The 12,205-nt window shown below is 29.3% G+C and overlaps 1 protein-coding gene across 1 annotated transcript in view; it reads left to right on the plus strand.

Annotated features, from left to right (window-relative positions):
• LOC118184144 (uncharacterized) overlaps positions 1 to 12,205 on the plus strand; it is a 79,494-nt gene that overhangs the window by 30,255 nt on the left and 37,034 nt on the right. The window contains exons 5-6 of the mRNA XM_085815943.1: positions 2,271 to 2,387; positions 5,979 to 6,057. Of these exons, the coding sequence (XP_085672069.1) occupies positions 2,271 to 2,387; positions 5,979 to 6,057 (196 nt within the window). The remainder of the gene's footprint in view (positions 1 to 2,270; positions 2,388 to 5,978; positions 6,058 to 12,205) is intronic.

The raw sequence follows: 12,205 nt of genomic DNA on the forward strand, positions 1-12,205 counted from the left end.
ACATTTTAATTTTGAATCGGAACATTTCTTTCTTTTGTGCATTTCACTATGCACAAACATGAGAAATTAGTTACAAAAGTAATATAATTTTGTCACATGCAGAAAAGAATTTCTATGCTAATAAAATTATTGAAAATTCTTAATTTATAAGATTCATTTTATGTATTTTTGAGCACCATATATCATTTCAAAAAGTTTCCTGGAATTATTCTCACTGTTAATATCATTTAAGAAATAAGATTAAGACCTTTTTCTGCATGTTCTAAAATAGATGCACTTTTATGTAACAACAAAAACTAAATCAGAAAATTCAAAGATAAAGCAAAAAAATCACTGAGTAAGAAATTAATTGCATTGTAGTATCACAGACTGTAACGAAATCAGAACTGTGCAGTGAAAGGCATGAAAACCTTTCACTGTTTCAAACAAACCTGTATTCTGGTTTAAAATACAAGCAGAAAAAATATTTACCATCAAAATCATCAAAGAAGTGTCATTCATACACAGTCTTCTCATGCAGCTCCCAGAAATTCATTTCCACAAGGCAAAAAGTTATCTCAGAGTTTCCATGCTATGTGGGAAATCAGCAAAAGTCAGAGAATTTGAAAATTGACCAAAAAAGTGGCGGAAAAGTTCGGGAATTCAAAAATTTACCAAAAAAGGGGGGAAATTTAAATATTTTATCTAAAATATGGAAAAATCAGGCAATTTCATATCGCAATTCCCAAAAAAGTTATTTTTGTATCACTCTTTGAAGTGGATCACTTTCTTGTCAAATTATATATCATATGAACATCATTCTGGCAGCTGCTGTAGAGCCAGTGATACTTACGGAAAATCCCGTCTACCATAAGAGATAGCGCCAGTCCTCCAAACGAGGATGCAAGTGAAGTCTGTGTTTAGCCAATAGAATTATTGAAAAGAAAAAATCTTGTGACACTCATACAAGGCTGAAAGTTTAAAGTGTTTTATCTTCTGTTTCATAGTCTGGTCAGAAGAATATCACAGTCAGTTCGTTTTATAGCGAAATTTTGTTTATTAAGCAATTTAACAACTCTTATGCTAAGAGTAAACAGTTATTATCTGCACAAATAAGTTTTTATGCAAATTAAGATTTATAAAATTGTTTTGCTTATTAAGATTTATAAAATTTTAAAGCAGTATATAAAGAGACTTAAATAACTTGAAGCACCATCCACCATATAATAAAATCAGCTTCATATTTTTTAATCTTTCCCTCCTCCCTTGGCTTGCTTGTTTATGTGTGGTATGGGAGTATGTGTAATAAGTAAAGTGTTCTATAATTTTATTGTTCTGCATGTATTTTTACACAAATAAATTAGAAGAAAAAAGTTTATCCAATAAAATTTCTAAAGATATGCTGTTTTTAAATATTTTTAGAAAAATGTAACATTAGCCCAACTGCTCTCAAAATGAGTATGTGCCTGTAAATGGGGGGGGGGACCTGTTTGGGAGTAATATAAAATCCGAAAGCTTTCAGATTTTTCTTTTTATTTATTTTTGAATTTAAAATAAGGTTCAGATTTTGGACAGTTTATGTAAAATTATATAGAGAATAAAATATGCAATGAGGTAAAAATAAAAAAATTATTTGTACAAGAGATACATATGTATCATTACATAATGGGATAATGGTTTCTATTTACAGTGCACATTTTTAAACTAAATTGAAAATAATAATAATACTAGATAAAATAAGAAATGAGAACAATAAAAATAATAATAAATAGATAAAATAAGACTAAAATGAGTCGGGATTAAATATCAGAAACACGTTTAAAAATGAGAAAAGCTAACTTACAATCACTACGGATGAGGTTTGAACTCGCAATCGTTCCCTTTGCAGTTCAACGCGCTGATCACTTAGCTATCTGTGATATCAGTTTCTATGAAAAATAATGTAGCAGGTAGAAGTCACTGCAAAGGTAATTTAATTAATATTTAATAAATGAGTGCTGTATGACTTAAGTTATAACTATCCTCGAAAATTTTGTAACTGCATTTTATTTAATACTCTTTCACAGTCAACTGCTTTATTTTAAAAGTTGTTAGATTGTTAAAGTTAGTATTTGGTGTATTTAATATTGGGATACTTACAGAGCTTCTTGTTGCACATGAAATAACAAACATTTGTAATAATTAAGAAGAATTTTGTAAGGCAGAAAATTTGATTTTGTAGAAACTGTAATTTATTTAGGTTCCTATTACAGTGTTACCTTCAAAAGTCTGACAATATTTCATCTTATTAGGTTATTCTGTCGTCACAGTAACACTGATCCTCTGTGTGCAGCTGATTTTGGAAAAGTAATGAAGCAGATTTTTCCATCTGTTAAACCACGTAGACTGGGTACAAGGGGAAATTCAAGGTGTGTTCTCATAGTTTTTTGCATTGATTTTATTTGTGTTCATGTTTATGTTTATAATTTTTGGTTTAAGAATATATGTGATGTATTCTTTCAAATTATTTACCAATTAATATATTTAAAACTAGAAAATGGCCTTTAATAGTGCTGTATTTTATTTTCTGATATTTCTTGTTTTCAGCTGAAAATTGTATAAGAATAATGTTACAGAAGTTTATGAATTGGTGGAGTTCAAACAGTACTTTCTCTTCGTATTTAGCGATCTTTTTATTTAAGGGATGAATAAGAATTAATCTTTGTTCAATATATATATTAATAATGAGTAAAATATCTCATTGTTTGCTGTAGAAATTGATTAATTGTCAACAGGACATATTTAAATTTTTTTTTTTTTTTTTTTTTGTTTTTTTATAATACTTAAAGAAATGGAATGGACCTCCTGTAATTTTCATTAATCATTGCAAATATTATCTGTATAATTAAAATTTTTCAGTTATTGCACAATTTTTGGGCATTGAATAGTGTTTTATATTCATTTTGATGTCTTTATATCAGATGACTGGAATATGCAGAGCAGCTACTGCAACTTTTAAATAATATAACAAATTGTTAAAAAAGTAATGCATACCTTTAAAAGGTGTAATTTTTTTAAAGTGCTTATAATGCATCCAGACATTGGAACCAGAAGACTTCAACGAGTGCATGGAATTCGCACTGCGCACATTTGCAAGAAAATACTGTAGATCGAAACTTCCACAGTAAGTGTTCTCTTCACTGATAAGGCTACATTCTCACTAGAGGGTGTGATGAATATTCATAACTTGCATACTTGAGTAGATGAAATCCCACATGCTGCATGTACACATGTCTCATAATGCAAATTTATCCTTAATGTGTTGACTGGCATTGTAGGAGCTTGTTTATTTGGTCCGTACATTCTCCCAAAAAGACTTGATGGTTGCATTTTTCTTGCATTCTTGCAAGAAATTCTGTCAGTCATGCTGAATGATGTTCCTCTGCTTATTTGTTGATGCATTTGATTTCAACATGATAGAGCTCCACGTATTTCAGCATACAAGTCGGAACACATATCAGGCTACTTTTCCTGAGTGCTGGACTGGCTGCGAGGACCAATCTTATCCACCACGATCACCAGAATTGTCTCCAATTGATTTTTTTCCTTCTGGTCTTTTTTTTTTTTAAAGCACTTATACATTTGAATCACCTTTTTCATCGCTGGAAGACTTAATAGGAAAAAATGTTGTGGTAGCAAGATCTGTTCGAGATACATGTGATAACTTTGAGAAGATGTGCCATTCAATGCAGCATCAATGTTGGCATGTCTCGATGTATCTGGGAAAAACTTTGAGCATCTCCTATAGTGGTCGTACATTTGTAGCATGTTACTAATATAAATAAATGATTTAAAATGGTTTTGTTTCTTGTCTTTGTATTACATATTATTTCAAACAAACCTCTAGTGGCTCTAGATAGTATTTGCGACCCTATGTTCCTATATGATTTTTTTATGTTTGTTGTATGGCTAATTTGCCGTGTTATTTTGTAAACGTTTTTTTGAGTCATCCTGTATATTAGATGTTGATGTAGGATATCTGAAAGGATTATGCAATTATCATGCAGATTTACTTTTAGCATCATAAAAGAAAATATCCAATGGTTCTAAATAAGAAAAATTATTAACAACTTTGTATGAAAAAACTAATTATAAAATTTTGAAACAGTACTTAGAAATGAGATTAAAATTGAAAAAATCTAATGTGTACACCGCATGACTTTCCTTGTATGGAATATTAAATTATATGCATTTTTTCCTGTTCGATCATATTGACTCTATCCTGTATCCTCTTGCTTTAAAGGTTTTATTCATTCCTCTTAGAGTATGCCTAGGGTTGAGGGGAATATTTAGTGTATTGTTTGGCAAAGCATTTTTTATACTTCAAGTGAAAAAGGAAAATATAATAAAATTTTCAAATTAATTCTGACATTTACCTGAATGTTCCTCTCATGCCAAAAACTGGAACAATTAAACCATAAATTTAATTTATAAATTTTTTTCCCCAAATTTATGCTCAGCAACACAAATTAACCATTCCAACAAGATGGTGTATCTCATCAGTGCACCATTCCAAGAGAGCAGCTGTTCAGTAACTGAGACTGCCGTCCTGAAAAGGTTTTATAATCTTTGATGAGTCTTGCGAAAAATAAGTTAACTGGGATCAGGGAAAAAATTTGGATACAAAGTTTATAATCAGTTTCACTTTTTTTTTACATAGTTGCCATGACAATTGAGACATTTATGTGAATATGTGATTCTTTATGCTTATTAGTAATATGGCATCTTGGTCAACGAGCCATATATCACCAGTATTTTGACATTCTAATCTTTTTAAAATACTTAGACACCAAGATGTTTTGTTGTATGATATAGAAGAACATTGTGAATGATTTTAAATAAAATAAACATGATTTGAAACTAATTGGAAAAGTGCCGAGAAGTATTTTCTAGCTGTGGGGGTCATAAAGCTTAAGTGCAGTAGATTTTGAAAGATAAGAAAAGTGGTATATACCTTATCATTATTCTTGCAATTATTCCTCATCAGTATTTGTATGTCACAGTGGTCAGACTTACTGAATACATTGTGACTGATGATGAGAAATGGTTTCACTGTAGCATTCAAAATTGAAGTAAACAAGCAAGTATTAAGTGGAATCTGGAAGCTTTCAGACTTGGAAATTTGAGATCATGCTGTTTGACAGCAATGTGATGGTTATTGTGTTCAGGACGAGAAGACCAAATTGGGGCTTTCCTGGAAAAGAGAGCTATAGTGAGAACCACTGTGGAATGTTTTATAAGTTGTCATCAGAAATTTTTGTTCTTCTGAGAATTAACATATTTCTCCTTCATTATATAATGCCACACATTGCTTTTTAGTTTGGGAATTATTGCAGTATCTTGAATGACAGACATCTGACTATTCACTATATTTTATAGTTATCTAGAGCTTAAATAATTCTCATCTCTTAAGGAACAGTGGAATAATCTTAATAGCCATAAATTTGAAAGTAATGAAGAAATCTGAATTATGATTACATTGTGGCTGAGCATCGTAGTTATTACATGTGACAAGAGTACAATAAGAAACTTATTTCACATTTAGATATCTTAATCTTTATACTAAGTACATGGATAAATAAGATGTTTATTATGAAATTCATGTCTAAAAAATTGTGCAGTTTACCTAAACAGGGTTTTAAGATGCCATTGTTCTATGTTCAATATATTTATGAAGCCAGATTCATGATTGAAAAGAAAGTAAATAACAAATCAATCAGAAGATGCTAATTTATTCTTTGCTTTCTAAATTTTAATTTGCCAAATATTTATATAGCATATGTATGAAATTGCTGTATTATTTCATAAATATGATCATTTTATTAATTTTTTGTTATGTTAGTTGAATGTGAAATATTAAATGTTTTTATTATTATGATGTATGACATTTTATCTTCAGACTGATATAAAACTTTAAAATTTAATTGTTTAAAATTGTTAATTTGTCTATGCTTTTGTAGGTACTGCTACAGTGGTTTAAGGAAAAAGGTAGATGTAAAGCCACCTAAATTGCCAGATTTGAATTCAGATAACTGTGATGTAAGTAATTCAGTATTTCATGTTTTATACGATTCTGTTATTTTTTATATACATATTTTTGGTTATTTTAAAAATCCTGCAGAGCTTAATATATTTATTATACAGATTTTGCAAATGAAAAGGCAATACTGTATTTGCATATTGATTCATTCTGTGGTCAATGAAAAGCAGTTTTAATCATAAACATGGCTCATTATCAAAAAATTCTTAATTAATTCAGAAGTAGTAGATTTTTCAGTGGGTATGTAGTTTAATCTTGTTGTTTTTTTATCATTTTGAAAGTTACAAAGAGCTTAATATTTGGTATCTTATTTTTATTGTATATGCACTATGAGTATTCAAAATAGAAACAATTTTTAGTTCAATTTAGACTGAAATGGAAGATGTCTGTTTATGGCACCAGGTTCGATAAGTGTCCGCATGGTAGGATCATTGAAGCAATGTACATTATGGTCAGAAAGCCTTTGAAGAAACATTTTTTGAAATGTTTCAACAGAATTAGAACTGATCTATATATAATATTTCAGAAGATGAATATATTGAATGTGAACATAGTAATGAATCAACTGTATCAGAAGATATTGACAAGGGCAAAAGTAAAAATTTTAGAAATAGAGAAAATTTAGATAAAAATAAATGTATATGTGAGTCTCTAACTATATTACTAAATGGTATGTACTTCAGAAATTTATCCATATAGAGTACGAGAAAATGAAACGTAATCATAACAAGATTGGTTTTAATAAAGAAGAGCCCAAGGATTTGGAGAAAAGGAGAATCATTTTTTTTGTATAATGGTTATTTCCACAAAAGAAAAATGAGATAATAAAAAATATGAAATTATCAATATTCAGATGTGTCCAAGAACATATACAATAGTAGTTACATTCAGATTGGTCCAAGAACATATACAAAAGCAGTTACAGAATCCTCATCTATCTTGTGAATTTAACTTTCAGAGTAACTCTTAGTCTTAATTAACCAAAGGGAAGTTTGACAGCAGCAGATGAAGATTTAGTGTCTTAGAACTTTAACATGTGATTTTGTGTTACAGGATGACATAAAAGCTGATGAAATTTTTTTACTCACTGTATAGGAAACCAGTATACCTACAAGATTCTAAACCCAAATGCAAGAACTGTATACAAAACACAGAAATTTGAAACATATTGTAATTATTACTGTGAAGCATTTTTATATTTTTATCTCAAAAATGAATGACTCTTTTGATCTATGTTAATGTATGTTTATAAATATTAACATTTGTATCAGACAGTATAGTATACTTTTCTGTAATTAAATAATGCATACCAGTTTTACCAGTTTTTGTGGTTAGTGAGTTTACTTCCTCTTTTGTTAGGTATTTTTGAAAATTTGCATTTGCTGATGTATTAGTAAGAAAAATAAATATTTCAGTTCAGGTAATGAGCAGTTGTAACAGATATTAGTACCATGGAGGTAGGAAAGGAAGGAGGGGCCAACCGCCACTAGAAGTGAAGCACTGCTTTGAAGCTTGGGTCACCAGATGGGGTGTTCTTTGTTTACATTCAGAAGCTCGCTTGACAGGGTTCTGATAGTATTTCGACACACGACAGTTCCATACAAAGCGAAAAAGGGACACTTTCGCATGAAAGAAACATTCATAGTGTGATGGATAATAGCAATTTGTATAGTTTAGTGACATTTTCACAAAAATCACATCTTGGTTATTTTTCGATAACTAAAACAGCGATTTTGATTATGAATTTGTTTTATAAAATTCTAAGCTGTTGAACTACAAAAATATAGATTTTTACAATAATGTTATGCTTAAAGAATGAAAAATACCTTATGGTACCTTTAAAATTGTATACGTCTTTCGATACCCTTGATAGAGTATTCGCTACTTTTATTTTATGTTCCAAATGCCAAAATGTTTTAAATAAAATAAATTTTTTTTCACATCCATATATTATTGTAACGTACCTTTTAAAATTTTTTACAGAAGAGGCTTTACTGCTGCTCATTTTAAACTCATCGTTTTAATTTTATATATCTGAAAAATAATCACTTTGGGCTTACACGTTTTACTTATTTAGGTTAATTAAAAATAAAATTACCATCAAATGCTGCAATCCATCATTCAAATTATATTCATATATATTTTTTATATAAAACTTTTGTGTGTATGCTAAATTAGTGTAAATTACTTTACTCGAAAAATATAGTGAATGTACAGAAATTAAAGATTTGCACATGCCGGAAATGAAAGATAGGAAATATGTATGGGTATTTATGCATGTGCTTGCAAAAAGCATATATCTGCCTTTAACAAAATACATAAATATTCATTAAATTATTTATAAATGTATTTGTAATGAAGAATTTATTCATTTATAAACAACTGTGAAAGTACTGTGAACAAATCTAATTATTAAATGTATCTAATTTATAATGATTATAAATGTTATCTAAATGTGTAATAACCTTAATATTGAATTGTAAACATAAATTGAAATCCTGTTGACAAATATGTTATAAAACTATTTAAGCAAGAATTGTTTGTATTAGAAAGCAATCTATTAAAAGGTATTGTAAAGCAAATGCTATGAGATGCACACTTAAGAACGTAATAAAGAGTTTTGGAATATGTATTATTGAAATGAAGGGTAAAAAAAAAATCTGATAATTATAATTAAAAGAATTATTCCCCTTACATTTTATAATAACTCGGTTACAAATTTTAAATAATACTTAAAAAAAAAAACTTATTTTATTTCCTTTCAGAAATGTTCAGAGAACGTCAAGTACTATTTAAAGTATTTTGTTAATTCCTAATAATTCTCTAATTTAAAATGAACCGAATAGAGCATTAATTATAAATTGACTTACATTTTTCGATTTAAAAGATGCCTCAGAAGCCAAAAAATCATGTCATATTTAAGAAAGTATTTTAGGAAGAAGCTCTATAAATAGAAAAGAAATAATGCATAATTTTAATATTAATAATACAATAAACTTTGATCTTAATTTTTGTACCTTAACCGAATAAAATCGAATAACCTTAACTTTTTTTTTCCTAATGTAATTAATGAAAACTTGTGAAAATATTTCATTCAAATTAAACCATTCTGAGAAAACTGTCCTGTGAAAAGTATAGCATTTAATTCCGTTAGAATGAAATGTTGTTTAAAAATATGTTGTTTTCATATACTTAGGGCTCTGAAGTGTTGTAGAAAAAGAAAATATATACATTTATATGTATATTTATGATGTAATTACAAAATATTTATATCCGAACGAGTCAAATCCCATTGAACTCAATGGTAAATGACTCAATGTTTTGGTCACCACGTAGGGATCGCGAGTGCTTCAGAGTGTTTAGGGCTATTCCATCTTACTTCCTACCTCTATGATTAGTACAAGGTGTAATCAAAACATTATGGGACTGGATTTTTTTGCTATTATTTCCTGAGGCACTAATATGCAGGATCGATCTTGGTGTTGTGATTGTTATGAGCTGTGAATGTGTCATGCAAAAATGAATCAAAATGTCTTGCACAAATGTCTTGAGAAATGTTAAAAAATTAAAGCTTTGATGGGGAGGGGGGAAGGAATAATAAGGTATGCAAATTTCTTCATTTGGTGGATTTTTTAATCTGAATTAGCATTTTTATTAGCATTTTCTGATCCGGTTATCAGGTTCTTGTTCTTCTTGGTTAGATATATGAAAAATACAATTTAAAAATTTCTTCTTTAACATAATTTTTCATTGAACTATGAAGGATATTTTTTATCCATGAAAAGGTTAAATATTTTTGTAATAAAAAAAATTGTCTTTTTGCAATATTTCAAGTTTTTTACAGCTTATATTTACAGTAATATTCTCTTTGCACAATACAGTAATATTCTCATTGCACAAACTCAGAACTGCAATAGAAGCAAAATAAGTTCTTTCATATGTTTTTCTCTTTAAGAAGTGTAATTTATATATTAGAAGCCTTAATATGTGAATTCCTCTCAAATACAAAGATTTTGCTTGTTAAGTTTTCCCAATTAACCCGCGAGCAGACGCCCTGGGTCCGGCTCAATGTTTTTTGACAAAAAAAAACTGTTACTCTTCAGGTAAAATTATTACATTTATGCCAAAATTTTATGATCAAACTTTAAAAATTCAAATTATAAAAAATTAAGATTTTAATTTCTATACATTTTTTCTGAAATAAGATATTTTAAAGGAATAGAGAAATGTATTATATTAATATAGAAAAAAGTAGCATACCTTTATTCTGTACTGATTCTTTATTATCACCATAGACAGAGAAAAAGTGAAACGAATGTTAGCAACACGTTGGACATGTTAGCAACATGTTGTAGTGTGTTTCAGACACAAATATTTTTCACATTTTGTACAGTGCATTTTGTTTTTTCTGTCCTTTTTCGGTGGGCAAACATCGCATCTCCTTTTTGTTTCTGATCTTTTTTTTTTCGGCAGTTGTCCATCATCATTATTTTTGAAATTGGTATGTAATTTTGCATGGAGTTCTTTCGGAAGAGATGGTATCAAAGCATAAAATTTTGTTTGTTCCTTGATGAGGCTCAATGCAAGGTATTTCAGAAATAAATGCTTACTTTTATATAATTTTGGAGCATTTTCGGATGACAAAATGAGTATCCTTGCATTTATTGCAGTGGTGTTTAAAACATTAAAAAATACTGCCATAGACCACCTTTTAGATATTCTGGATGTAAAATACAAAGCTGACATTTCATCAACTATGTCTACAGTCCCTTTCATAAGGTTGTAAAATGTTACAATTTTAGGCTTCTGGCATTACCTGTTTCATTGTTGTGATGCATTGTTGTTAACAAATGTGCACATTTATTTATTTTTTTTTTTTTTACGAACATAGGAAATTAAAGCTGTATCTTTTTTAAAACTGAAAATTGATGGAAACACTTCTCAATTTTTGCCAGAAACAAACTTTGTGGGTAATTTTCTTTTGTTTTTTTTTCGAATTATTCTGACAATAGTTAGCTTTTTTTTAGCAGATCTTTTGCAAGATTGTAACTTGTATACAGTTATCTGTAGTGATATTCGAACCCTTTCAATAGAGGTTTCGACACAGTCCTTTTACGGTTTCATCCGGTGAGTTTTCTACACAATTTGGATCTTGTGGTTGTGAACCTGGATAGATTTCCAAGTTCCACATATAAGAAGTTCTTGCATCAACTAACGCAAAAACTTTTATCCCGTATTTCAAAGGTTTATTAGGAATATACTGCCTGAAAGAACATCTTCCTTAGAAAGTTTGAAGTTTTTCATCAATTATGAACTCGGCGACAGTGTAATATTTCTGGCAGTTATTCACAAAATCTTCAAAAATCTCTCTTATAGGTGTAAGTTTATCTGATTCTTTCCTGACGACGTGAGTTCCAATGAAAGGTTCATGTAGAAGTGTAGTGAGACACCCAATGTTTATTATAAGTAATGTAGGTATAGTCCCACTACACTTCGGTCTAGAGAAAACCAGAAGATCACAGGACTCACGGAGCCTTCATGTCACGAAATATTTGTTTCACCCCACACTGACAGCTCCAAGACCTCCTGTGAAACCTGGGACTCCCAACCAAGACCCCGAGCATTTATTAAAATTTTGAAAATATATACAAAAATATATATAGCATTTAACAGATGGTGCCGTTGCACTTACATGCTTTGGATACGTATCCAGTTTCGATTTGTACAATTTGGTCTTTGTGGTAGCAATACAAATATATTTAGTATAATAACATTTGATACAATTTTAACTAATTAAATAAATAATATAATTTGAGAATTTGAATTAATTAGTATAGTACAATTTAGTGTCCAATTTAGTTCAGTAAGGTAGTTCAATATACGTATATATTCAAATATAACACTGGTTTTCCCCATGTGTAATGTGTATATGAGCCAGTTTCCCTTAGAAAGTCCTCCATGAAGGCATTTCTCCCTTTAGGCAGATAGCCCTCGAGGCTTTGCCATAATCACACACACACACACACACACACATATAACCCAGTATGTACTATATTCAAAAGATATACAATAAATAATTCAGTGATGTATAATTCCTAATACTTTATAATTGTAAAATTCATAAAAGTTCAAAGTAATATATTGGCA

The sequence above is a fragment of the Stegodyphus dumicola genome, chromosome 4 (assembly GCF_044657685.1).
Source record: "Stegodyphus dumicola isolate Sdum_Otavi_A_Nest chromosome 4, ASM4465768v1".
NCBI lineage: Eukaryota > Metazoa > Arthropoda > Arachnida > Araneae > Eresidae > Stegodyphus > Stegodyphus dumicola.